Source organism: Octopus bimaculoides, chromosome 3, assembly GCF_046866305.1.
Source record: "Octopus bimaculoides isolate indiv1 chromosome 3, ASM4686630v1, whole genome shotgun sequence".
Lineage (NCBI taxonomy): Eukaryota > Metazoa > Mollusca > Cephalopoda > Octopoda > Octopodidae > Octopus > Octopus bimaculoides.
Genome location: NC_142930.1, coordinates 68,537,203 through 68,565,097, shown reverse-complemented (window position 1 = coordinate 68,565,097; position 27,895 = coordinate 68,537,203). Strand labels below are relative to the sequence as shown.

At 35.5% G+C, this 27,895-nt stretch overlaps 1 protein-coding gene and 1 long non-coding RNA gene across 3 annotated transcripts; both read right to left on the bottom strand.

Moving 5' to 3' along the window:
• Positions 1-142: 142 nt before the first annotated feature.
• LOC106882647 (pseudouridylate synthase RPUSD2) lies at positions 143-22,043 on the bottom strand. 2 transcript variants are annotated; one of them, XM_014933386.3, is made up of 11 exons: positions 21,539-22,043; positions 18,472-18,583; positions 17,191-17,312; positions 16,118-16,218; positions 14,654-14,820; positions 12,826-12,967; positions 11,022-11,158; positions 9,376-9,429; positions 8,438-8,535; positions 5,385-5,726; positions 143-275 (listed from the first exon to the last, which is right to left on the bottom strand). In XM_014933386.3, exons 1-11 carry the CDS (start codon positions 21,938-21,940, stop codon positions 213-215), a joined length of 1,740 nt encoding a protein of 579 aa, XP_014788872.1. In that variant the 5' UTR covers positions 21,941-22,043; the 3' UTR covers positions 143-212. The 2 variants fall into 2 exon arrangements, with proteins under 2 accessions (XP_014788872.1, XP_089205300.1); XM_089349174.1 differs by lacking the exon at positions 143-275 and adding an exon at positions 2,637-3,003 and having other exon boundaries at positions 21,539-22,022.
• Positions 22,044-23,253: 1,210 nt separating this feature from the next.
• On the bottom strand, positions 23,254-27,882 carry LOC149136566 (uncharacterized). The gene is made up of 3 exons (XR_016241070.1): positions 27,554-27,882; positions 25,738-26,382; positions 23,254-23,852 (listed from the first exon to the last, which is right to left on the bottom strand). It is a non-coding gene; the product is annotated as an uncharacterized LOC149136566 (long non-coding RNA).
• Between the last annotated feature and the right edge of the window lie 13 nt (positions 27,883-27,895).

Genomic DNA, 27,895 nt, shown 5'->3' with positions numbered 1-27,895 from the left:
ATCCTTTAAATAACAAATGATAAAAAACATTTTTTCCATCCAACACTTATCTATATTACATATCCATAACAAAGAGCCTGTATGTTGTCTATACTACAGGTAGATAAATATGAGATACAATTATTAGATCATAAATGAAGTCTGTAGATTTTACATATTTTATTAAAAATATACATTGGTATATCACACATCTTTAGTATTTCTAAAGCTTCCTATTCTTGCCAGTCTGGTGCAGCCCAATCAGGTAGAATAGTTCTGTATTCCCAGTCAGGACCCTGCACAAAAAAAAAAAAAAACGAAAAAATGAAGGAACACAATAATTCTCAAAATTACAAGAAAATAAAATGATTACAAATATTGGGTCATCCCATAAATAATGTGGTTTTTATAATTGCATGAACTAAAAGTTAGAGGAAGACAGGATAAACTACCTGCATCAACTTGCTATAAAAGCAGGTAATAATTTTACCTTGTCCTTACTCTTAGTGCAAGTTTTGAAGAGTGCAGTTCAATTTCAACAGTTATTTTTTCAAAGCTATAATGGAAGTGACAAAGGAGCATATTCAGTATATTTTGCTTTATGAGTTCAAAAGGCAACAATGCAATGGAAAGTGCAAGGAATATGGGGATATGGGGATCGGACAATAAGCGTAAGCCAGTGTCAATGGTGGTTCCAGAAATTCTGAGCTGGAAACTACAGCCTAGAAGACAATCCTTGTCCTAGAAGATCTGTAGAGCTCAACAAGAACATCCTGCAAACTCTGATGGAACAAAATCCCATTGTAACTGTTGAGAAACTAACATAGAAGCTTGGATTTGGTCATTCAACCATTCAATGCCTTCGGAAAAGTCAGCAAATTGGATCAATAGGTTTCTCACAAACTTTCCGAGTCTAATCACACACAGAGTGAATGTGTGCTCTTCTTTCCTGTCACATCTCACAAATGAACCTTTTCTGAAGTGAATGGTGATGAGAAATGGGTTCTCTATAAAAATGTCAAGTGCCAAAGACAATGGGTAGGGAAAGGAGAAACACCTGCACTCCAGGCCAAAGAATTTACCCACATAAGGTGTTGTTGTCTGTTTGGTGGGATATAAAAGATTTAGTCCACTTTGAACTTCTAAACCTAAACCAAATGATAACAAAGGAGATCTACTGTGAGCAGCTTGAGCGGCTTAAGTCAGCACTGGAAGAAAAACGAACAGCTTTGGTTTCAAGACAAAAGGTGTTCGTCCATCAGGATAATGCTCGGCTACATACAGCAAGGATGACATTCCAAGGGCTGGAACTGTTTGAATGGGAAACGATGCTCCACCCATCATATTCGCCAGACATTGCCCCATCTGATTATCATTTATACCATAGTCTTCAAAATCATTTGGATGGAAAAATATGAATTCTGTAGACAAGATCAGAACAGTATTGGAGGAGTATTTTTCATCATAGACAAGTGAATTTTGGAAGAGGGGCCTTGCAAGTCTACCAGATAGATGGAAGAACATTTTAAAAAATGAAGGCGAGTATATTTTAGACTAAAAAAGAACTTTGTTTATCTTAATTTTGAAAAATAAGAGAAGTATATCATTACCGCAATATTTATGAAATGACCTACTATATATATGTATATATTGGCAGAGATACTGCTCTGGGTGAAAATGGCATATATTTTTTTATTGTTTCGGTTATGTGACTACAGCAATACTGGAGCACCGATTTCAGTCGGGACATCAACCCCTGCATTTCTTCTTTCTAAGCCTAGTAGTTATACTATCAGTATGTTTTGCCAAATGGCTAGGTTACGGAAACGTAAATAAAGCAAGATCGGTTGTCAAGCGATGGTGAGAGTACACACACACACACACATTCATATAGTGGAGGGGCAATGGCCCAGTGATTAGGGCAGTGGATTCACAGTCATAGGATCACAGTTTTGGTTCCCAGACCAGGTGTTGTGAGTGTTTATTCAGTGAAAACACTTAAAGTTCCATGAGGGTTTGGCAGGGGGTGGTGGCAAACCCTGCTGTACTCTTTCACCACAACTTTCTGTTTCTGTTTCTGTTGTACCTGTTATTCAATTTAAAACCAAGTGGCCTAGCATATAAACAAATCTGAAAATTCAGAAAAAATTGTATTACCCGTGTATAAGGGATGACCATTAGGTGTATATATATGTGTATATATATATATATATATATATATATATATATATATATATATATATATGTATGTATATAGGTATATATACATGTGGCAGATGTTCAGGAGCAATAAACACTGAAAATGTGCAGAAAACAACTTCTGCCACATTCCAGGGAGAAAAACTAGATGTAGTTGATAGTTTCTGCTATCTAGGTGACCAAGTTAGTAGTGGGGGAGGGTGCGCTGAAAGTGTAGCTGCTAGAATAAGAATAACTTGGGCCAAGTTTAGAGAGCTCTTACCTCTGCTGTTGATAAAGGGCCTCTCTCTCAGAGTAAAAGGCAGATTGTATGATGCATGTGTACAAACAGCCATGCTACATTGCAGTGAAACATGGGCCGTGACTGCTGAGAACATGCGTAAGCTCACAAGAAATAAAGCCAATATGCTCCGATGGATGTGTAATGTTAGTGTGCATACTCAACAGAGTGTAAGTACCTTGAGAGAAAAGTTGAACCTAAGAAGCATCAGTTGTGGTGTGCAAGAGAGACGATTGCGCTGGTATGGACATGTGGCGAGAATGGATGAGGATAGCTGTGTGAAAAAGTGCCACACCCTAGCAGTTGAGGGAACCTGTGGAAGAGGCAGGCCCAGGAAGACCTTGGATGATGTGGTGAAGCACGAACTCCGAACATTGGGCTTCACTAAGGCAATGACTAGTGACCGAAACCTTTGGAAATATGCTGTGCGTGAGAAGACCCAGCAAGCCAAGTGAGACCAAAATCCAAGACCTCTGCCAGGGATGTAGCCAGCCCACTTATGCATACCTTTCCTTCATTGGACACGAAACTCCGCTTGCGAAGACCTGTTGAGGCAAGTGAAATCAAAATCAAAATCAAACTAAATTCGACAACTGGCCCCCATGCCAACGTCTCCTTCATTGGACAATAAACTCAGCTTGCGAAGACCTGTTGTGGCAAGCGAAAGCAAAATCATGATGGCACCTGTACCAGTGGAGCACTAAGAGCACCATTCGAGCGTGATCGTTACCAGCATCGCCCTCCTGGTACTTGTGCCAGTGGCACATGAAAAGTCATTCGAGCGAGATCGTTACCAGTGCTGCTGGACTGTGCAGGTGGCAAGTAAAATACACCATTTTGAGCGTGGCCGTTGCCAGTACCGCCTGACTGGCCTTCGTACCGGTGGCACGTAAAAGCACCCACTACACTCTCGGAGTGGTTGGCGTTAGGAAGGGCATCCCGCTGTAAAAACTCTGCCAAATCAGATTGGAGCCTGGTGTAGCCATCTAGTTTCGCCAGTCCTCAGTCAAATCGTCCAACCCATGCTAGCATGGAAAGCGGACGTTAAACGATGATGATGATGATATATATATATATATATTGATGATGATGATGATGATATATATATAGGTATATATTCATATATATATATATATATATATATATATATATATATATATATATATATATATATATAGGTATATATTTTAGGGAAGCTAGGAGCTAGGAGACAGGTTTACTTAGCCAGAGGGGAAGCAGATAAGAAAAAATTTGCCAATGTTCTGCGCTGTGAGGACCAAAGACTTGAAGTATTTCATGTTGCAAGACAGTGTGTGAGATAGAATCGTGATGTCGTAGGAGAGAAATGTGTCCGCTTGGATGATGGCTCACTTGCACTAAACGAGGCTACAAAGAGAGAGGTCTGGAGACACCACCATGAAAGACTGCTTAATAAAGAGAATGAATGGGAGTAAGAGAGTCTGCCGCATGTCGACCCAACAGAGGAACCAGCTATCCTAATTGACAGTACTTTGGTACAGAAAGCAATCAAGAGTATGAAAACAGGGAAAGCCCCCAGCCCATCAGGAATCACTGCAGAGATGCTCAAAATATCTGGCAGTGTCGGCTATAGCCTAGTCACCCATATAGTTAATCAGGTAATACACGAAGGAGTCATACCCAAAGACTGGTGTAGCAGCACCATATTCAACTGCTACAAAGGTAAAGGTGACGCTCTAGACACAAACAATTACAGAAGTATCAAGTTGTTGGACCAGGTAATGAAAGTCACAGAGAGGGTTATAGCCCAACAAATTAAGGAGAGAGTCAGTTTAGATGAGATGCAGTTTGGGTTTGTGCCAGGGAAAAGCACCACTGATGCTATACTTCTGGTAAGACAGCTGCAGGAGAAATACCTAGCCAAAGATAAACCTATGTACCTGGCTTTTGTTGATATGGAAAAAGCCTTTGATAGGGTCCCTCAATCCCTTATCTGGTAGTCAATGAGGAAACTAGGGTTAGATGAATGGTTAGTGAGAGCTGTACAAGCCATGTACAGGGATGCTGTCAGTAGGGTGAGGGTTGGCAACGAGTACAGTGAAGAATTCTGGGTAGAGGTAGGGGTCCACCAAGGATCAGTCCTCAGCCCCCTCCTATTTATCATAGTCCACCAGGCAATAACAGAGGAATTCAAGACAGGATGCCCCTGGGAGCTTCTCAATGCTGATGACATTGCTCTAATAGCTGAGTCACTACCAGAACTAGAGGAGAAGTTTCAGGTGTGGAAGCAAGGACTAGAAATGGAGGGCCTTAGAGTCAACCTAATATCTATATATAAGAGATTTCAGTTTTTCCTTCAACAGTTTTATGTATACTTGTCCCAGCTAGTAAATCTTAGAAGATTTTTTACAAATCTGTATATATGTTTACATTGCAGTAATAACCAGTTTTCATTTAGTTGGAGGCCTATCTGATTGTACATCAATTTATTTTGCATACATTTGTAAACAAGCAATTACTACAGGATAAAATTGGTAGAAATATTTTTATAACAAAATAAATCGCAAACTGATACCATACAAACTAACTAACTTTGAATACAAATGCTTGTTAATTTTATATGGTCTCCTTGGTCCAAAGTTGAGAATAATATAAAGACTTAGCTCCTCCACCAAAATTCCTGGCCTTGTGCCAAAATTTGAAACCATTATAAGAAGCATAAGACTAAGCATTAAATGACCAGGACTTCAGATTGTGCAACAGCCTTTGTGTTGTGTTGTATTCTACCCACTTGGAAAAATAAGTGCTGTTCTTTACCCATGGTAAGAAGGGATTATGCCAACAAAAACATGTTCCAACAATGCACAATATTTCACATACTCAAAAAGAACCCCCCCCCTACCCCCACCCCATGTTGAATTTAAAAATAAAAACTTGAAAAATTTACCTTGTAACTCAGTGCATGCAAATACATGACCAAATCTTTTGGTTGTGGGTCTAGATAGAGGGTCTTACAATGGATGCAGTTTTCATTTGGTATCCATTTTTTTAAATCAAACTCTGGCTGAAAAATTTCAGTATTGCTGATTGTGTCTAACTTTTCAGGTTGGTCACTTGTCTTCAACCGCTTTGCTGCTGGTTCTGTGTTTTTTACTTCATCAATAGTGTCTTCATGATCAGAAGCAACGGACTTCTCCTCTTTCAATTGTTTTAAACGAAGTTCAAAATTAGGATTTGGTCCATTCTCCCACAGACCAATGTTGTGGTTTTTCATCACCTCATCACTGATCTGAAATAATAAAACATTATTGATCATAACTATAATTTATTTTAGTACACGTAGGGCATTAAGAGAGTAAGTAAAAAAAAAAAATATTGGTTTCAAGTTTTGTGGGTGGGACAAGTCAATTACATTGACCCCAGTGCTCAACTGGTACTTATTTTATCAGCCCTGAAAAGATGAAAGGCAAAGTTGACCTTGGCAGAACTTGAACTCAGAACATAAAGATGAACAAAATGCTGCTAAGAATGTTGCCCAGCATGTTAATGCTGCTGTCAGCTCACCACCTTAAGTAAAAGGAAATATATTAATATTTTCAAATCAGTCTCATTTTTGCTAATTTAAAACATTCTTTCCAGGTGCTAAATACCATCCCACTTCCCATGTGCCTCACCATCCCTTTCCCAGTTGTCAGAGTTGGCACTGTCAAGTAGGCACATTGAAAGGTAGGTTTGGTGAGATTGTTGAGAAGCTTGAATGGAGGTGTGTTGATGTGTGTTGCATTCAAGAGGTAAGATGGAGGGGAGCTTCAGCTAGGTTTCTCACAAGCAAGACACACTGGTATAAAATCTTCTGGAAAGGTAACTGACGGGGTAGGTGGTGTGGGCATCCTTCTCACAGAGAAACAGGTGGATAAGGTCATAGAGGTAGTCTGAGTATGTGATAGAGTACTTAAGCTCAGGCTAGTTTTTCAGAATAGTATGCTGTAGACAAGGCCATTCGAGCTAAGAAACAGGTCTGGAAGGACTGGAAGTGTGGGGATAGCATGGAACTGTATCAGATAGCCAGAAGGGAACCTAGGAGACAGGAACATCTAGCCATGGAGGAAATGGAAGAGAAGTTTGCTTATGTTCTGCAACAGGAGAATTAACGACTTGAAGTGTTTCAGATTGCAATACAGTGTGAGAGAAAATTGTGATGTCATAGGAGAGAAATGTGTCCACATGGATAATGGTGCCCTTATACTCAATGATATTGAAAAGAAATAGGCTTGGAAATGCCATTATGAGAAGTTGCTAAATGTGGAGAATGAATGAGATGTGGAAGGATGGGCTTTAGAGTTAATCTAGCAAAAACCAAAGTCTTAGCATGTAGGAGAGCAGACAAATCACAAATACCTTAAAGTAAATGGTCCTGCTCGATCTGTAGAAAAGGCATAGGAGAAACTCCATAAGATGTACACAGTGTAAGCTATGGACACATAAGAGGTGCAGCAATATCAGAGGAAGGTAGACAGGAAAAATAACTTTTTGTGTGAGGAAGGCATACAGGTACAATTAACACTAAAAATGTACAGAAAATAGACTCCATCGAATGCCAGGGGAAAAAAACTAGTAGCAGTTGATAGTTTCTGTTACCTAGGTGACCAAGTCAGTAGCAGAAGTGGATGCTCCAAGAGCATAGCTGCTAGAATAAGAATAGGTTGGACAAAATTCAGAGACTCCTACCTCTGTTGGTAACAAAGGGCCTCTCACTCAGAGTAAAAGGTAGATTGTATGATGCTTGTGTACGAACAGCCATGCTACATGGCAGTGAAACATGGGCTGTAACTGCCAAGAACATGTGCAGGCTTGAAAGAAATGAAGCTAGTATGCTTTGCTAGATATGTAATGTCAGTGTGCATGCACAACAGAGTGAAAGTGTCTTGAGAGAAAAGTTGAGCATAAGCGACATCAGCTGTGGTGTGCAAGAGAGACATGGTCATGTAACGTGTATGAACAAGAAGCTGTGTGAAGAAGTGCCAAACTCAAACTGTGGAGGGAACCTGTGGAAGAGGTAGACCCAGGAAGACATGGGACGAGATGATGAAGCATGATCTTCAAACATTGGGCCTCATGGACGCAATGACAAATGACCGATACCTTTGATGATATGCCTGTCAAGCCAAGTTAAATCATAGTCATGGCCAGTACCAGTGTTGCATAACACACACCCATGCTGGTGGAATGCAAAAAGCACCATTTGAACGTTGAGCCTCATGGATGCAGTGACAACTGACCGAGACCTTTGGTGATATACCATGCTTGAGAAGACCTGACAAACCAAGTGAGATCATAGTTGTGGCCAACACTGATGCTGCATAACTGGCACTCAAGCCAGTAGCATGTAAAAAGCACCCACTACACTCTATAGCATCCAGCCATAGAAACCAGCATGGAAAACAGACGTTAAATGATGATAATGATGATGAAAATAGCTTTCTGCAATGGATTTCCAAACATAGTGTATATATATATATATCGTCATCATTTAATGTCTGCTTTCCATGTTGACATGGGTTAGACGGTTTGACAGAGAACTGGCAAGCTGGGAGGCTGTACCAGGTTCCAATCTGATTTGGCAAGGTTTTTACAACTGGATGCTCTTCCTAATGCCAACCACTCCAAGTGTGTAGTGGGTGCTTTTTATGTGTCACTGGCACGGAAGCATCGGCCACATTCAAATTAGCGCATTTTATGTGCCAGTCAGGCAGCACTGGCATCGACCACGCTTGAATGGTGCTTTTTATGTTCCACCAGCATGGGTGCTAGTCAGGCAGCACTGGCATCATCCCCACTCAAATGGTGCCTACCATCTTACAAAAAGGAACAACAGTTTAGATAATGAGTTCCTACATACATTGTACTTGGAGAAAAACAAAGTTACGGATGGTGTATCTTTGATTGCAGTTCTGGTGATCAGAGTTGATTTGAGACAAACAACAGCAATTGAGGATTTACCTTTGTGTCATCAATTTTGCATTGAAAAATAGTTCCTTTGCCAGCTTCTGGTCCCCAAGCTGGGCCATAATAAAGTGGATCATTTATGATTGGATGTCCTTTCAGAAAGAAATAAAAAGAATTATCAAAACAGAAAAAAAAATTATACCTTTCATATCTATTCTTCTATAATGTCATAGGCTGAATATATCTGCATATGCATATATTTTTTAAATTAAATTATAAGAACTGGATTGAAATTTATGCCCTTCCTAATACAAACTACTTGATAAAGAGATGGAAATGATAACAATTTTTCAGTTAAAATAAACTGATATAAATAAAAGGCTATGTTACTGCAAGCATATTTTTGTTACCAGCAATATTTTTAAACACTATTAAGAATTACTTTTCACGTTGTTGCAGTTGTTCCTTTGTGCATTCTAGTTAGGAAGGTAACAAGAAAAGATTTAAATAATCTGATATAATCACATCTATCCATTTGAAACAACACCACCAAAAATAATTCAACAAAATGAAAGTATATAACAAAAAAAAAAAATTCTTTATTACATCAAGATTAGCTCCTACTACAGCACATTGGTGCAGCACAGTGTCAAAAAACTAAATTCTTCTGTAGCTACCAAAGTGATACTAGATACAATTTGACAAAGTAAAACTAAGACATTATTACCATATATTGCTGCATAACTAAATCATGGTTGTGAATAAATCAACTCACCTTCCAAATTGATTTCAGTAATCCAATCAATACCTAGAAAGATATGTCCTCATCCCTACTCCTGTGTTCACAGTAACATAATTGGAGCATTACTTACCAAGTTTAGAAACACTTGTCTAAATGCACAAAGCTATATCTATGGCTAAAATTTTGAATCAATAATACTTTAGTGACTCAACGAGAGTCAGTTTTTCAGGTAGTGAATAGAAATATTTACCTAAATATTGCAAATGTACACGCAACTGATGTGTTCGCCCTGTGTAAGGAATGCCTGAAAAATCATGAAGTAATTAATGTTATTGGAGGAGAAATCAATACTGTTAATCAAGAATTTATTCAAATAATTCAGTGACTGTTATTATCTCTAACATTATAAAATTCATTAATTTTCTCAGATTGTGTCAATACATAACAAAGATAGTGCACCTTTGATTAAACTTATTTTCAACAAGGTCTTTCAACAAGTATTCTTAAGAAGTAAAGGAGATGTGTACAGGTGCTGAAGTTATCTTTCACAACATTCACTGCTTGACAGACCTCTCTCTCTCTCTCTCTCTGGATACAACTATTATAAGTTTTTCTTACCAGAGGATTTGAACTCAAAACAATACATCATTATACCACCTTTCTGACTTCAGATTATTCATTAAAAATTATATATCTTGGCTAAAGTCATAATGCAGTGCTAATAACAGGATACAAACTGTTGATCCTTTAGGCAATACACAGACTGCCAAATGTCTTGATAAATTTTCTTCTGGTAAGCTATCAAAGAAATTCATTAAATCATTATCTTTAAGGTACATTAGCTATTAAGTAATTAATTTTCAAAAGTAACCCTAATGGAGACCATTCTGCTGCTCAGTATTTAACCACAGATAGGTGTCAGTGAAAAGCCAGTAAAATAAATTTAAGAATAACATATACAACAAAACCAAAAATCATAGCTATCACTTGCAAGCGAGACTTAGTAGCATATGCCAGTATTTCACTGATTGTTTTAGGTGGTTATATAGCCTTAAGCAGACATAGACACACTCTTGGCTCCTTTCCCTGTCTTGAGTCAGTGGAAAATGGAATATGTGATAGTTGGAAGGAAAGGGCTACACTAGTACTTATTTTCAGCTGAGTAAACAGGAACAACATAAAATGAAGTGCATGATTCTAAGACCCAATGTGCTGCTTGGTCCAGGAACTGAACTCATGGCATTATGATTGTGAACCCAATACACTAGCTTCACATATCAGAGACAACACTTATTTGTAAAAGACTAGGTTTAAATTTGAACATAGATTCTGAATATTGAAATGATTTGATGATAGAAAAGTTATTCTTAGTAACAACAGCTGAGTTTATATTTTTTCATAAACTTACAAGTATGGTAAATGGATGTTAAAATGTCTAAAATGATGACAATTACAATATTAACTAAAACACAGTAAAAAAAAATGTCAATAATTAAAATTTATTAAAAATAAACTAGTTATTTAAGTTAGTATAGTAAATGCATGGCATGTCTAAACAAACTGAATATTTTTTTAAAATACATGAAAAATTGACAACTATAGGATATTTTCTACATCAATACATGTTAGCAGCATGTTGCATTAACTCTCATGCAAGTTGTACAATTTTATTTGAGATAAACTCCAGTTTACAGATGAAGATCAATTTCTGCCTCCTGAGGATTACTGAAGGTTTAAAGACGATACTATAAAACAATAAGAGTCAGATTATTATAAAAAGATTGAAGACAGGAAGAATCAAGTTTAATTTTCCTGAAGAAAATATCCTCTATCTTTTATTAAATATGCCTAACAGCCAAAATGAAGATTTCAAGATCTAAGAAATGCTCGACTCACATCTAACAACACTTGATTTTCCATTGTAACTAAGGCGACTGAAGAGTGTTTTGCTTTCTTTTCCACCGGGTCGCACTTGCCATAAGGATATCTTGTGATTGATGCAGTCCAGAGGTTGATCAACTTCAACATCACCACTGGAAAGATAATATAAAAACAATTCTGTATAAGAATATATATTCAGCCATGGTCTATATTGTAGAAGGTGGTATCAAAAGGTTCCTGGACTAGTTATGTTTATTTAATTAAGTTTTAACATCATCTCCTTTGAAATAGTCACCTTGCACAGCAGTACACTAGTACCAGCATTCCTGCCACTTTTGGAATCCAGCCTTGAAGTCATTTTCCATAAGCAAGTTGGAGACCTTCTGTGATTTGCTCTGGATTTTGACAATAGTGCTAAAACAGCAACCTTTGAGCTGCATTTTCATCTTGGGGAAGAGATGGAAGTTTGCAGGTGCTAAATCTGGTGAATAGGGCAGGTGCGGAAGTGATACCATATTGTTATTGGCAAGAAACTCACGAGTGAGGAGAGCTCGGTGACAGGGTGCATTGTCATCATGAAGAATTCAATTCTTTGTGCTCCACAGATCTGGTCACTTTTTCCAAATGTTTTGAAATGTCACAGTAGAACTCTTGATTGACAGTCTGGACCTGAGGAATGAATTCACAATGCACAATACCACAGGTCTTCCTGATCGCTTATGATCTTTCAGGGACATTCTTATACTTTTGAAACACCCGTGCCACTCAAAACATTGTGTACAACCCATTGCCTCATCACCGTAAGCTTGCTGATGCATGCTCAATGTTCCTGTAGCAGACTTCCCAAGTTTAACGCAAAATTTCACATTGCCTCTTTGTTCCTGTCCATGACAAAATTGCAGACTACAGCATGCATGTGATCACAAAAACACAAATTTCACAACTTGCAAAGTAAACACCGCAATGTCACTTGGCACACTGCCTCATGAAAGTCACTGCTAGCTCTCACTGCACATGCAACCATGTGCTACAATCTGTTGACATGCAACAGAACTAGTCTGGGAACTTTTTAAAACCACCTAACATTTATATAAAATACTGGCCTTTGTTTCAAGGATGGACAATATTTATATTTCTGATAAAATGATGCTATTTTTGAATGGTTTTCTCCTCACAGAGATGAGGTGGAGTAATCATTCTAATTATAGAAAGCAGATCAAAGGCACAGATTTAATGGTACCAAATATATATAGTTTCATTAAACTAAGTGTCAAATAAATTTATTTAATACACCCTTAGAATAAATAACTGACATAGCATCCACCATCTCAAGACTAAAACCAAGAAGCCCTTCACCATTAAAGACACTTAGAAAGACGAATAGAGAGTACTCTGTCACTAGTGGGGACTTGGTTGGGACTGCACTGAACCACTGTCCACTTTCTATTATCAGAAAGCAATGAACATTTACAAACAGGCTGAGGTCAAGTTGTTACAGAACAGTGGCTAACAAGCATCAATGGGGATATTTTTAATTCCCTATATGTCTAACATGTCAGGTACCCTTACTAGACACAGACCACCTCATGTTACACTGTCTGACCACTTTGATCTTGGGATTATATGAAACAATTCATAAAACTTGGCAATGCACACATCAATGAAAGCTGTAATTCTCACATGTAATATATTTTTATTCTTACAGCATATCAACATTCTTCACTTTTATGTATTTTTTTTTCTGAAACTTCTCTTGCCAACAAAGACAATCATCAGTCTCTTTAATTCTAATGTTAAATTTGGAACAAAATTTACTTACTCAGGAAATCGTCCAACTACTCGACATACATATTCCTTCCGTACTTTTTTATTGATGATTTGGTCTTCTAGTTCCCTTGTCTTCTTTGCAGTTTTGGCACAAATTAAAACACCAGATGTCAATCGATCAAGGCGATAAATGTCTATAAATATTAAAAGAATTTTGTATTTAAAAGCAATTTTAGAAAGTAATATTTGAAAATGGAACTATCTATTTGAAATAAAGTAACACCTAGAGAAGTAAACAAAGAGTTAATTATATATATGCATAACAAACAGGTTTTACCCTTATTTCATGACAGGTTGGTTAACATGAAGAAAAGCATCCATTTTATAAAAAACAATTGTTTCAAGAATATGTAAACATAAAAATTTAAAAACACTCCATTTATGCCAGAATTAAAAAAAAGAAAACTGGATGTCATCTAGTTTGATCATGCTAGCAACAGATCAATAAGCTTCCTGGTATAAGTTTCCTTCAATAGAACTGTTCCATTTTCATATAATTTATATCCAATACAAATTTTATTCCAATACAATGAAAGCTTCAGTTTGATTAGATATTGATAAATCAATAGTCAACACTTTGGAGACGAGGCCTTATTTGAAGTTTCAGTGCCAAGAATACAGAGCCCTTTTCACATGAACTTATTTTTCCAAAAAAATTATAAAGTATAAGTTAATTATTTTACATATATAAAACTATATATATTCTTATAGGAAACTGAATGAACTAACATTATATATAATACAGCACTTCAAATAAACTTAGTTTTAATTCCCTCCAATTCTTTTAGATAATCAGAAATGTTTGATTCAAACAAAATAAAATTTTTCTCTACATATGTGACTGGTATTTAAATATTTTGTACTCCTAACTACTGTGTTCACAAATATCTAAAAGAAATTGTACTGCTATGTGTTTGTGTCTTCATGTAATCAATGTTTCTCCTATAACTTGCAATTCACCCAGCATATGACAGCCTGAATAGAACTGAGTTGTAAGCATAATTTCCAAATAGCTTGCAAAAGTAGCAGAATTAAAAAAAAAAAACTTCTAATTTTGCTTTGTAACCACTGATACAGCATTAAACTTCCTAGATTCAGTAGTTTCTGTGAAACCAAAGTGAACAATCATCCAATCAAGGAAACAAAAATGATAAAAGAGTGGGAATGGTGGTAGTTGTACAAAAAAAGTTACAAATATCATCATCATCATTTAATGTCCATTTTCCATGCTGGCATAGTAGGAGCTTGCTAGGCAGATGACTGCACCAGGCTTCACTGTTTTAGCATGGTTTTTTATGGTTGGATGCCCTTCCTAACACCAACCACCTAACAAAGTGGACTGAGTGCTTTTTACATGGCACCAACACTGGTGTCACATAAAAATTTTATTCCTTAAAATTAGGTAACTAATTAACAACTAATCATTTAAAGATCCTTCTCATTTATTAAAACAGGAACACAGTTTACTATTTGGAAAGTAAATGTGTAAGAAACCGAACACATAGTTATTAATTCAAACCTTGTCACAACCAATGTGTTGTGCTCCTATGCAATGTACATAACTGCCTGCCTTAATCTGTCTCACTGATAATGGTACCATTATTATTTTACAGTTGCATGGTTAATAAATGGTTGTAAATGTTGCTTCTATATGCAAATGTCAAAATTTGCAACAGTTCATCCTATACATGTTAGCATAGGAATAAAGAGATGCAGATGCCTTCAGCTCAACATCTAAATTCTTATGGGTAGTTTCACCAACAGACTCCAATGTTATATCATAAATGTTTAATATTTCTATGTTGCATATAGCTACTCACTTCTCAAGTTACTGTAGCCATATTCCTTGCCAAGAATGAAGACAATAGAATTGTATCTGTACCTTCCACAGGGATGGCATGGGATTGAAGATGGTTTATTGATGACTATTAAATCTTCATTGTCTTCAAGAATTTCTAATTGTGTTCCAACTACAGGGTTTTCATGCCTGGAAGTAAAATGAAAAATAAGCTTTGAATAAAATATTTTTTCAAAGAAACTAAGAAAAATTATGATGTTAATGATTAGGTAAATGCTTACACTTGAGGCTCATGATGGATTTAACCCTTATGTAGAGGGATTGGTTCACTTGACATCAGAGCATGTCCATATACCAGTGATTCATGTATAGGGGCCAGCTCTATTCTGAGTCCTGTATAACACAGCTACAGGACCATCTTCTGCTATTTAACCCATAACTGAGGCCCTTGACAGGTGCTTCTACCCTAGACCAGAGTAAGCTTGGGAGTAATGAAGACAAAGGAGTAACTACATACACCCCTAAGCTCTCGAATTCCCAATTTCAGCACCACCACTGAATGTAGTTTAATATCTTGCCCACAACAGAACTGTTGTAATATGACAAAACAGATATTAATAAATAGACAAGACATTTTTTTATTAATTTGGCTCCTGTGTTTGTACAGAGCATCATTACTGCTCCAGCTATTTCTTGAAGTATACTGTATATAAGAATTTACTCCATTTTGTCTCAGTGCAAAGAGTTGAAAGCTTTTGAGAAGTCTACAAACTGTAAGACTACTTACAAATTTTTAGCCTTGACTCCCTTAATGTTGACCAATTTCCCCCTGAACCTGCTCTGGTGTTCATATCAGATCTTCTCAAATTCTAGCTGTATAATCAACAATTTGTTGATTATGTTTGTTGCTATTGCTGTAAGTGTGATTCATTATCATTATCATCATCATCATCACTGTTTAACGTCCGCTTTCCATGCTGGCATGATTTGTCCTTTTTTTTCTATAACTAAATTATCTTCCATGAGGAATGGGAAAATACAACCCTTATTTCACTTCTGAAATGAGTACTAATTACATATTACATTTAAAAAATTTGAAGAGTTTCTCCTATAAATGTCCTTGTCTTCAGCTGCCTTGTTTTTGGTTATTTTCAGGATTTCAGTGAGTTTAACATGAAAGCAAGTTTTGTGCCAAGATCATGTTTAACAGCAGTGTTTATGCCTATCTGAAACTGGTGGGGGACTACTGAGAAGGTTCTGGAAATATTCCATCCATTTGTTTAGTCATTCCTGCAAGATTACATTGATTGGATCTCTAGTTCTAAACACATGCCAAGAAGAATATTCAACTTTGAAACAAATCTTGCTTCTACAATAAACATTCAAAAACTAACATTGAAAAATAGATATACAGAAAAGGTGAAATATTCAAATTTTCCAGGTATTTAAATAAAATATTTACAATAACAACAATAAATTTACTCACCGGTGTATGGTATGTGAAATTACATCATTAAATTTCAGCTGATAATCACCTACAGTTGGTTTGTTGTTTACTAACAATAATCCATTTTTCATGTCGTCTATCTGAAAAGAGAACAATAATAGATTTGAAATATGAATGTCAATGAAGTGAAGCATAGTAAAAGAACTGGTATCAGGAATTATGAGATGGTAAAGAGGTATGTGTAAGAAATATCCTACTGATAGCAGTGAAATATAGGTGATTACTATCTAAGATCTGCAGCAATAGAATAAGCTGAGTATAAACTGTTGGATGTGAGACATTAATTTGAGTGAAAAGAAGACAAATGAGTATTAGAAACATAGGCTAATATGTGTAATAGAAACAATAATAATAGAAATGAAATGATATATGACTGATATGAATTGCAGTATATAAGCTCCTCCCAACATGGAAAAAAATGCCATTAAAATATCAATGCTGATCTTAAAATGAGAACTTATTTCACATATACCTTACAATCATAACAAGACAAAGTTTATACAATTAGTAATCAACAAAGAATGAAATTCTAAAGAATAATATTCTAAGGTTAAAGCAAAAAAAAAAAAACTATACACTGTTTTGCAACAAAATATGGAAAATTATTAATTAGGAATCAATGAACATCACTTTCATAGCTTTTGTGATACTTTGAAAAAGGTTTTAACAATAACTACTTATGTATTTACAAGAGATATTACTACGAACAAAATTTTCTGAAAAGTGGGAGAGAGAGAACTGCTTTAAATGGTATATTTAATTTCTACAGTTTTATAATAAGAGTGATTTCCAGCTATCCAGTAACGGAAATCAAACTATTTTACATCTAAGTAAATAAATATTACAACAAAACAATTTTATCTTATTACTTTTAAAAATGTAATGTTTGTTAAGAATATCTGAACCACAGAGCAATTACTTACTCTTAGGATTTTTGTTAAAGAAACAGCTTTATTTCTGGAAAATAAAAAGGCCAAGGCTAGAAAAAAATTTATTTTATATTTAATACTATTCAGTTACTGATGTAAATCAAAAGTGTTTTTCTCACATACCAATGATTGCTCTGACACTACATGAAACTCTTTCACAAATACATCCATCAGAGTTCTTCCTTTCCATCTGCCTTTCACATGTGAGTTGAAAGTATAGTAATAAGGATACACTTTCCGAAGATCTATTCAAGATAGAATAGTTATTAAAAAATAAAGTTTAAGTTACACTGTTCTCAATAAATAAAAGTTTTATTTCAGTTCAACTAATTTTTGTGTTAATTATTTTTAAATGATTAAACAACAATTAGTGAGTTTCAATTTTTGGCAGAAAAGTTAGTTACAAAAAAATCAATATCACAATGTGACATAGGTAGCTGAATGGTTGAATAATTAAGCTCTTATGTTAGAATTCTACAATTGGCATTAAATGGACTGTCTTCTGTATGCTTTATTTAATTTATCTTCATGTTTAAGCAATCAGCATTAGAAAGGGTATTCACCTACAAACCTTCTAGGCAAACAATTCATGCAAACAAATACAAACAAGTTTAAAACAATCAAACAGTAAATAGATTTTCAATAAGTCATGAAACCTCCAAACTATAGAGAGGCCAATATGATGGAAAGAGATAAACAACATAAAGGTAAAATCTAGAGACAACAAGATTTGAATTCATGAGGAAAGGTATTTATTCAATGAAGTTAAGTTCAATCACAGTTGATAGTTTTGGTTTGACTCTGATGACTGGTTGCTTATTTTAATTAGGAAAAATACATATTTCAATATGAAAACCAGATATGAAGCTCTGTAGAACAAGAAGTTTAAATTCCTGGTGGAAGGAATTTTACTTTACAAATGCTGTAAATGTGCTTAAAAATATTAGGGGGACATTATATTTTCCATTTTCTTTTCTCTAAGTAAAAACTGGCTCTCAGCAAACTAGGTGATCAGGATACTGTATATCAGTACATAAATATACATTAGATATATGCTATAAGTAGATGCATGCTGATGCCAGTATTTGATGTGTTCTAAAAAAAGATACTTTAAAACTAATAGTTCAATTTACTTTGATATAAATAATATATGGGGAAACTTATGTAAGCAACAAGACACTGCTAACTGATGATATAGTTATTTTGAATCAATGGCATGGAGCTCAGATTCTCTCATGAGTAAAGTCTCTAAGAGAGAGATATCCTATTCCAAGCAAGAACAATCTCACAAAAGAAAAATGAGAGTGGGAGTGGGGGACTCATTATACACCAACATCAAATAATGGAAGTGGATAATAGGAAATTAAAACTTGGAGAAAATATATATTTAAAAGCTTTACTCACTGTTCTCAAAATAATATTCAGTTTCATTAAGGACATCAGCTCCATATCCAGGACGAGGATTTGTAGTCAAGAGGCCGTCATTACAATTAGCTTCAATTTGTTTCTTTCTCCACTGAAATTCAAAATAGTAAGGTAGACTTGAAGAAGTTTTAACAGGTTCAAATGTTAGAGAAATTTTGAAGGTTTACATGTTATTTACAGTTTCTCAATGGTAACCAGAATATCTAAGTAGCCAGTGGTTAATATTTCTTTCCTCTCTGAACATTATGTAAAAAGTAGTAAGCTATACATAAGATCTTTGTCCAACAATTTTCAAATTTTAGAGACATTTTATTAATTCATCCCCTGTCCCCACTACATTAAATATTGGTAAGTCTCTCGAATTTCATTTTTTAGATGTAAATATAAAATTGTATATCTTGTGTTCTATTTGTGCACTACTCATTCACATGCTCAATGAATAATAAATTCTTACTTAACATTGTACTGTAATGATTTATTATATTTCTTATTCATTAGAAACTAACATAGTTTCCACAGAAAATTATGGGGTTTACTTCTGCCTCCTTTTAGTAATTGTTAATCTTCAAGCTTTGTTCCATTTTCTGGTGTTTCATGTCTTTTTGCAACACATTTTCACTGGCATTTATATTAAACATTGACTTTTTGTGATAATTTTCATCTTCTTTCTGCAGCTGGAGTTCAGTGACTGAGAATAATTTCATTCAAAAAGTCAAGCTTTCATTTCCTTACTTTTACACTGTCACTCTTTCACTAACCTCATACACTTCAATATTTCTTCTCTCTCTCTCTCTCTAGTTTCCTCTCTTTTTCTTTCATTGTCTTCACCTCTTTCATTTCCCATCTCGTATAGAGTTATATAGTCATATGTAAGTACAGTTTCTAGTTTGAAGACAATTTCCTCCAACCAGTCTTGGAGGCCCTGAAAAAAAAATTTGAAAGTGCTTGAGACCTTCACAGGTCCTCTCAAATTAGTGAAGTTGATATTTAGTTTAAACACTAATAAATGAACTATTTCTGGGGAAATATGGACAAGGAATGAACTCCAGGAAAGAACAGTACTTCTTGGAAGAAGTGAGGGATTTGGCAAAATAGCTTACTCTTATTTCTTAATTATTTTCTCCAATTTTTTTTTTTTTATTATAGCTTTGCCAAATGCAGCAAGCTGGCAGAATCATTAGCACATCGGACAAAATATTCAGTAGCATTTTGTCCATCTTTGCATTCAGAATTCAAAACCCACCAATGTCAAATTTGTCTTTCATCATTTCAAAGTCAATAAAATGAATACCAGTGGAGCATTGGGTTAATGTAATCGGTTATCCCCCTCCCTCAATATCTCAGGCCATGTGCCTATAGTTGAATTATTATAGTTTTTACAGAGGAAGAAGTGCTGCACTCATGTCATCCTCAGACCATAGATCTGTACTAGATGCTTGCAACAGAGCAGTGGAAATGCCAGGTAGTGTAGTTAAACCAATGAATTAAGACTACAACCCAAGAACAAGAATGGTCCACTTTTCAGGCTTCTGCAGTTTCAGTCTACTGAATTTCACTCAAGGCTATGGGAGATAAAACTTGTTTCAAGTGCCACACATCATCATCACCTTTTTACAACCATCTTCCATGCTCTCATAGGTTGAATGATTTTACAGGATCCAAAGGCTGGATACCCCTCCTAAGACCAACAGTGGGATTAAAACTTGGAACTATTATTGCAAAGCAAACATCTTAACAAATACCTTTTTACATCAAAATGACCTGCACTAAATTTTGGGGATCTGGAGGAAATGGCACAAAAGGAAGAGTGACAAGAAAGAGATGAGTGTGTATGTAGTCTTGGTTTAAGGGCATATGCAACTACCTAGTTCATTGCTAAAAGTAACAGCCAAATACCCTAAAACATTCGCCTTCTTGTCTAAAATAATTGTTTTCCCTCTCTTTTTCAGTTCTTACAAGCCCCTACATTAGATTACAGTATTAATTCGGTAATTTTCAAAGTTACATGTACAGCTCATTTAAAAACGAAATCATTTTTACTAACGCCGAAACTTCCTTCTTTAAAGAATAATTTAAAAGCTGTTTCAAATACTTCAGGTATTTCGAATTTAATTACGCAAACGTTATACAGTATACAAAAATAAAATATAGAAATTTTGGCGGAGGTAAAGAATACGTACACCACCGGTTTTCGGCGTAGCAAAAACCCTAACCACCTGGTGTACGTATTCTTTACCTTCGCCCCGATTTTCTTCTATTTCACTTGCACTTTTACAGGCATGTAAGATTATATTATATGATGTGTCCTTATAGTAATGGTAGGGTGTCATTTCAAAGAGGCTGCTACTTCCAGCAGGTTGAGAGGCATTCTCATCAGTTCTAATTCATTCTACTTTCAAATTCATCTGAAGGTAACAGAGACTTATAAACAAAAAAATATATATTATGAAAGAATTTTTTGTAAAAGTACACTTTGATGTATACACGTGATAAGTGGTTAACGATGCTGAGACTATTTCGATAACGATGGAATTGATGAGAAAGCACGGATGAAGCGAAGCTTCTTTTCATGACTCGAGTATATCAAATAACAGAGTACAAGGAAACTAAGTGGTCTGCAACGGTAAAAATTATTCAATAAATTTTGAATTCGTATACTGTAGGAAATGAGATGTGAGTACGCACGTCTCCTCACTGTTTGCGAACTATAAACATGTACGGCATATTGTAATCAATAACGAATTTTAAGGTCGTGTAATAATTTATGCTACTTTTAGATGTTTCTTTTCGGTGGGTAAAAAAGTGATAAAGGTTTATAGTGACAAGGGAGATATATCGGCAGAATCGTTAGAGAAAAGCTTTGCAGCATTTCTTCCAATTCAAATCCCACCGAAGTCTACTTGGGCTGACAAGGCGCTCAATCAAATTAATCGGATCGATGGTATCAACTTAACGCCTCCCCACAATTTCGTGGCCATGTACCAAAGTCACCATTATTATAAAAGAGATGATTATTGTAAAAGAAAAGATAGTAAAAAAGACGTACTTTCTTCAAAGCTCGCTTCGACATTGTTTGACATAATGGACTAGCATTTTCTGTTTTACTGGTTTCATATTTTGAGTGTTCACATTTTTCCTTTTCTATAGAAGCTGTAACAGTTTCTGGCTGATTTTCAGTGATTTGAAACGTTTCGTTTCCATTTTTCTTATCAGCATCAGTAGAACTAAGATTAGCCATGGTTAAACTAACAGACTGAGATTTTATAAAATTAGACGAGTTCAAACTACGTTTTAAAAACGATGTTATACTTAAGCTAAAAGACCTGCAGCAAACATAATGTAGCACGCGAGAATTAAATGAAAAAGTTAAAAGTTCTTTGTTCGAAAAAAATGTCGCACTTGATTCTCTAAAACTATGACGAACACATGTAACAAAATATTTTGACATTTGTTCAAAGTCTCTAAAAGTACTTGTCAGTACAATAACGAGTAAAAATTAGTTGAAATAAACACATGGCTAGAGTAGAAGGGAGATAATTTGAAGGAAAAAAAAAACGGTCTTTCATTTACAATTAAACATTAAATATAAACCCGTTGGTTCCAATGAGGAACATTGTATCAATTCAAATTTGAATAATATCGCATGAGACAAAAGGTATTTCATAGAAGACATAGTGAAATGATAGGGGAGAATGTATGTTTACACTGTTTTAACTTTGGTTTTCAAAAATAGCTGGCAGATGATGTTTAATTCTTACGTTTATGTATTTGTTTTGCTAGATTCCTGATGTGAAATATGTTGAAATCTGTGACTGAGATTGAAAAGATCCAAATTATTTAATCGATATAATGTAAAACGTTGATACAATTTTGACCGTATTTATTTATCTTTTGCTCTACTGTGTTATGGACTGTGATACCTGGAGTTTGCGGCCGATGCAACAAGATTGGAGCCGGAGAACGTGTTGCAGTACTTCACGTCCCAGATTAGGGGCCTGCCTCCCTCATATGGGAAGAGGGTTATACCATCGAGACGCTTATTATCCCTGCACTCAAGACCTACTGATTCCAGTTGTGGCGGGAAACCAGCTGCATCGAGGCTCCTTCTAATTATGGGATTCAGAGTGGTGTCGGGGATCCGACCTGAGCTTTGGCTGCAAGATACCCAGCAAGCAACCATATCGGCCCTACATCAGAAATTGTATTGATTTGATTTCAGCTCAGTCTCATTTTGCAATACAGCGCAACATCGGGCCAACATATTCCCTGATGTTGGGCCGATGTGAGATTTTGGTTGACATCAGCCTAATGTCATATTCACTTGACGGTCACATCGGTCTGATATGAAAATGAGGTTGGGCTGATATATGGTTGTTCAACTTGAGAAGTCTCAATATCAGCCTGAGCCGATTTTGCCAAATGCCTGATCTGGCTCCAAAATACATTCAAGGATGGGCTAATTAATGTATGATTAAACATTTATACCGGTTTGACATTGGCCACAGTTTGTTCTCCATAGCATTACACCAGATCCCTGGCATGAATTGCTCTGATTCCAGCCTCACCCACCCAGTGTTTGAAAATAAAAATGTAATATTGTTTCAACTTATAGCCAATAAAGACCACCCACTGCTAAACAAAATCAAAATTAAATTTATTTTGAAGATGTAAGTGTATGAGCATCAGTTTACATGGCATGTGTATGGAAATATCAGAAAAATCATGTAGAAACCGCCAGAAAAAAAAAAAATGAACAACTCATTTTTCTTTGCGAACATAATTTATTTTATAAACTATAACTTTAAAAAATGGCTATTTACAACACAACAAAAGTAAATCACAACATATAGAAGTTAATAAAAATAAAGACAATATATACTGGCCAATATACACTGTAAAACTAAGATATTTATTTAACTGGTGTTAGGGTCAGTTATACAGCTGTGGCTATTTGTGACAAAGTTCAACAATCATTCATATCTGCATATAAAAACCAGTAAATAAGGAGTAATAGCATTCATTTTAGGGTTCAATTTTATGACTTGAAATTTGGGAGATTTGTTAAAAATTAATATATTTACAATGTGCAGATATAAGAAAAACACATTATTGTTACCAGTGCATCGCTAAAATGGATTGCTTTAAAAAATTGAGGTAACCCATAAATGGGTTATCTTAATTTTCAATTTGTGCAGACTCGAGATCTGTGGCAGATTCATTGTCAAGAAGAGACTTGTCCAAATTTTTTTTTTCTTTCCTCTTTTGGCCACCATTTCTGTCACTAGCAGTCAGAAGCCATTCTCGAGTCACCAACTCAACCACTGCTTCTGTTGCATTTTTCATAGTCTTGCAAACAGCCCCTGAAATTAATTATGTTACTTAAAAGTAGTTCTTAATGAGAGAATAACAAATGTACTCACATCCATTTACTCGTACTAATCACAAAGGCAAAAATCTACTAGCATAAATTACATGGATTTGATTAATTCTACAGTTGAAAACAGATATAAACATTCATAAATGTTCACTACTGTTTTCTGTCAGAAGCTACCAAAGCTAGTACAACCACTCCCCTCACCCCACAGTCTGGCTAAAACAGTACTCAATGTGAATATTAATATCACCATATGCCCAGACCAGGGCCATTTTCAGTCCAATGACTGCAAATCAAAATTTTAAAATGCAGTCATTTTCAATACACTATGAGCAAAGGATAAAATATAAGCTTAAATGTAAAGCAAAATGTAGAATAATAGCCTTTTTGTCAAACATCAAAAACAATTAAGAGGGTTCCTGCAGATTTTTAAAAAGAAAATTCAAGGGTTTTTAAAGGTATTTTCAAGCTAGATTCAAGGATCATCACGACCACTCCACAAAAAATTCAAGAGTTTCCAAGGGCATTTTTCTGATAAAACAAAACTATTTACACTACTTAAGTTCTCAAATCATTTTGTTTAAATATCGCCCAATTTATTTCCTCAAGCTGTTGACTAATGTGTAGCAATGTTTCCACACCAGTGTTGGCTGCCTGTACAGGCAGACAACACTGACATGGAAACATTTCAAATATGAATTCAGATTATTGGTTTAAGTAGAACATTTTTCTTCTGAGTATGGGGAGTGGACTGAATATAAAACTTTTAAATAAAAATTCAAAGTTTTCAAGGATTGCTGTGTGTCTGGATAATTTTCAAGGGCTATCAAGGCCTGGAATTTTACTTTTGAAATTCAAGGATATTCAAGGAATTCAAGGACCCATGGGAACCCTGATTAAGAAATTGCTAAGGCCTGCAGCACGATTTTCATTTTTAGGATTATATGTGGGCACAAGCCTACCTGCATGAGGATCTACCAGCAGTTACCCTCACATATATAACATTCAGTGTCTTAACATAGTGGTTAATCACAACATTCTGAAAACCAAACTAGCATATCTCCATTTTTCAAAGATAATTCTTACAATTTTTCAACAAAACCATACAGATACAGATATTGTAAGAAGTGGCTTGATGAGCCGGTTCTAAAGATATCCATATCTGTATGGTTTAACTGAGAGAGTCCCAAGAAATTTCAAGCTGTGATAGTCTTATACTGGTTTATTTTTTGGCTGTTTTGATCAGTGATTTGGGTAAATGGTTAACATAGATCTGAGCTCTTTCAAAAAGATATAAAAGAAAAATTGCGTGTTTCACCTCCAGAATGCATAAACTCCATAACATTAATGTCAATACAACTGCTTTGTTAACTGGAAGCAACTGTCATTGTTTTGAAGCAAAGTGGATTATCGGTATCAGCAAAAGATCGCAAATCCTGCCAATATTGACAGCTGATATATGATTGGCTGTCAGCTGCACAACATGTGTAATGGTGATAGCTTATTTTGAAGAAAGTTCAGAAAAAGAAACAGACACGCCCCAAATACAGTTCCACCCGGGATGTTCATTGAGTCACACTGACTGATAGACAACCTCACCTCTCGTCTGTGATATCTAATAGTTCAGCTTAGAAAATGCAGTGCTGCTGATGACAACGTCGGCAGCACTTCATCCAGTAAGATAAACTTCCTTATCTGAGTGGCTTATCACACCTGTGTAATCAGAGCATAGATATCAATTTTGGTATTGGTCAATATTGGATTATCGGATATCAGCAAATACTGATAATACACATATCGGCTCATCCCTAGGAGATGGCTATTCAATCTGGGGAATTGGGTATACAAAGGCTGATATCTTTGATACTTACTGTGAATCACTGATGAAAGTTTCAACTGGCCAAATGAAAGTTTGCCAGAGGATTTAAACCCACTGCCATTGGTTGACTTATCTTATTTTACCAGTAAAACAGAACTTGTAAACCACAGTATACAGGCACCATGTCACTTTCTGAGGTTCCTGCTGGGACCTTAATCAAATAATGTTTTCAACTGAATATCAGATTGATGCGCTTAGATATTTGTAATTACTATACGTTCAAAAGAAACTGAATCTGAGGTTATGAGTACTGATATGAGCACACAATGATGGGTGTGAGTGTCTTTGGTGTGTGTGTGGGATATGGAAACACACATGTGAAGAATGAAGAAAGCAATTGTCACATGTAAGTAGACAGATCAGTTAGAGAGGGGCAGAGAGGTTATTAATGAACCAGCAGGTAAAACCATTAAAATGTACAAATAACCAGGTTATTTTGAACTGCACCATCACTTAGCTTCCAAAGCCTCAACATCCTCTTGACTCCCACAAGGGAAATAAACTGTATCGGGGAGGTTTCTTGTCTCTGAAATGGAGGATGAGAATGGAATATTTTGAATTAGCTGCAGAATTTCCCTCTGCTGGGACAGTTCCTCTTGAATTTTTTCAATTGTGGTGAAAAGCCGGTGATCCTGAACTGAAATAGAAAAAAAAAAGGGAGAGTAGAGTTATGAAATACTTTCTGAGTATACCTCATAACATTAGTAGTTTGCAAATATACTGAAAATAATACACAATCAATAATAATCTCATTTCACATTTGCTTTCTGAAATCGGAGAGATTGCTAAATCAACTATCTGTGACCTTATAGAAGGTCTAGTATAACACTAATATTTATTTACTTTTTCTAGTTTGCCGTGATTAGGGGTAGGGGTTTCGTATTTCAGAAATGGGAATTATGATACCTATTTAACAGGGAAGTGGCACCTTGTTGCAGTGCTCCGAGGGCCTCTAGAATAGTAAAAGACCCCAAAGTTAATATTACAGTATTATATTCCTCATGCTAATACAAGCAAAGTTTTTGTACCTCTTCACCCAAAAGAGAAAACATCCAACATGGCACTGTGGCTATCTGAAGCTAAAACTTATATCATCACACAAATATCAACAGACCAGTGAGGATGTGTTATACAATTTATTGTTTTTAAGTAATCCTTTTGAAACAAGATAGGTTAAATTGATAAAATTCTTGAAACTTAGCACTTTATAGGTATATATTTGTAATTATTAGTGTTTAATTGAGGGGAATTAAAATATAATTTATTTACTGAGAAAAGCCTCTATTGAAAGAAATCAACATTATTTAGTTTTATAAACTATACATATAACACTAAATATAAAATAAAACCAAATTATTTAGTATATCGATTCATACCAGTACAAATACGAAGAAAATTGACTTATAGTTCATCAGAATATCTGAAAAAACAACAGAAAAAATAATTTCACAAAAGGCCAATAGGGTCCAGTTGGACCCCAATTACCATATTTTATGCTATAACATCCGTATGACTGGAAATTTTTAACTCAAAATTTGTGTGTGCATACATAAACTATTGACAATAAAAGTCATGAGATTTGCATAACTTCTTTTAATTTTGCTGGGGTCCCAAGGAACCCTGCTGTCCCACGAAGGGTTAATTACATAAATATTCCACATTAAAATACAATTTCAAAACAGGAAAAAATATAGTCATGAGCAAAGAAAGGAAAAAAGAAAAAAAACATCAAGTCACCACTAAGTGCATCAATCAGTCGCACACCATAATGGTCATTGGAACTTATTGAAGTAAGCCAACATACTCACAGCCTTATTGCAGGCAATGGCAAGGTTAAGTTGTTGGGACCCTAAGCCCAAGCACCCTCACAGGAATCACCTGTCACCTCGGTATGGTGAGCCTCTAATGACAAGAACTCCAATGTCCAGCTCCTCCAGACATCTCAAATGTCACAGGCTGGAATACTGACAAGCCCCAGTATTTTAGGATTTTGTTCTGTTTGGCTACAGAAGCAATGACCTTCCCTATTTACTGCACCATCTAGGATACACCCACACAGTTGTTGTCACGTTTTAATTCTATTGGGCCTCACGAAGCGTTTTGGGCACCCTAATTTGCATAATTGCAAAAAATATGTAAGCTAAGGGAAA

What these genes read in the sequence shown, in the direction of transcription:
- LOC106882647 (XM_014933386.3), bottom strand. Translation starts at nt 21,940, where the DNA reads ATGTCAAAATATTTTGTTACATGTGTTCGTCATAGTTTTAGAGAATCA. An exon ending in CGAAGCGAGCTTTGAAGAAA is followed by an intron (nt 18,584 to 21,538) that starts GTACGTCTTTTT and finishes TTTGAATTTCAG; the next exon opens with TGGAGAAAGAAACAAATTGA. An exon ending in TGTACATTTGCAATATTTAG is followed by an intron (nt 8,536 to 9,375) that starts GTAAATATTTCT and finishes TCTTTCTGAAAG; the next exon opens with GACATCCAATCATAAATGAT.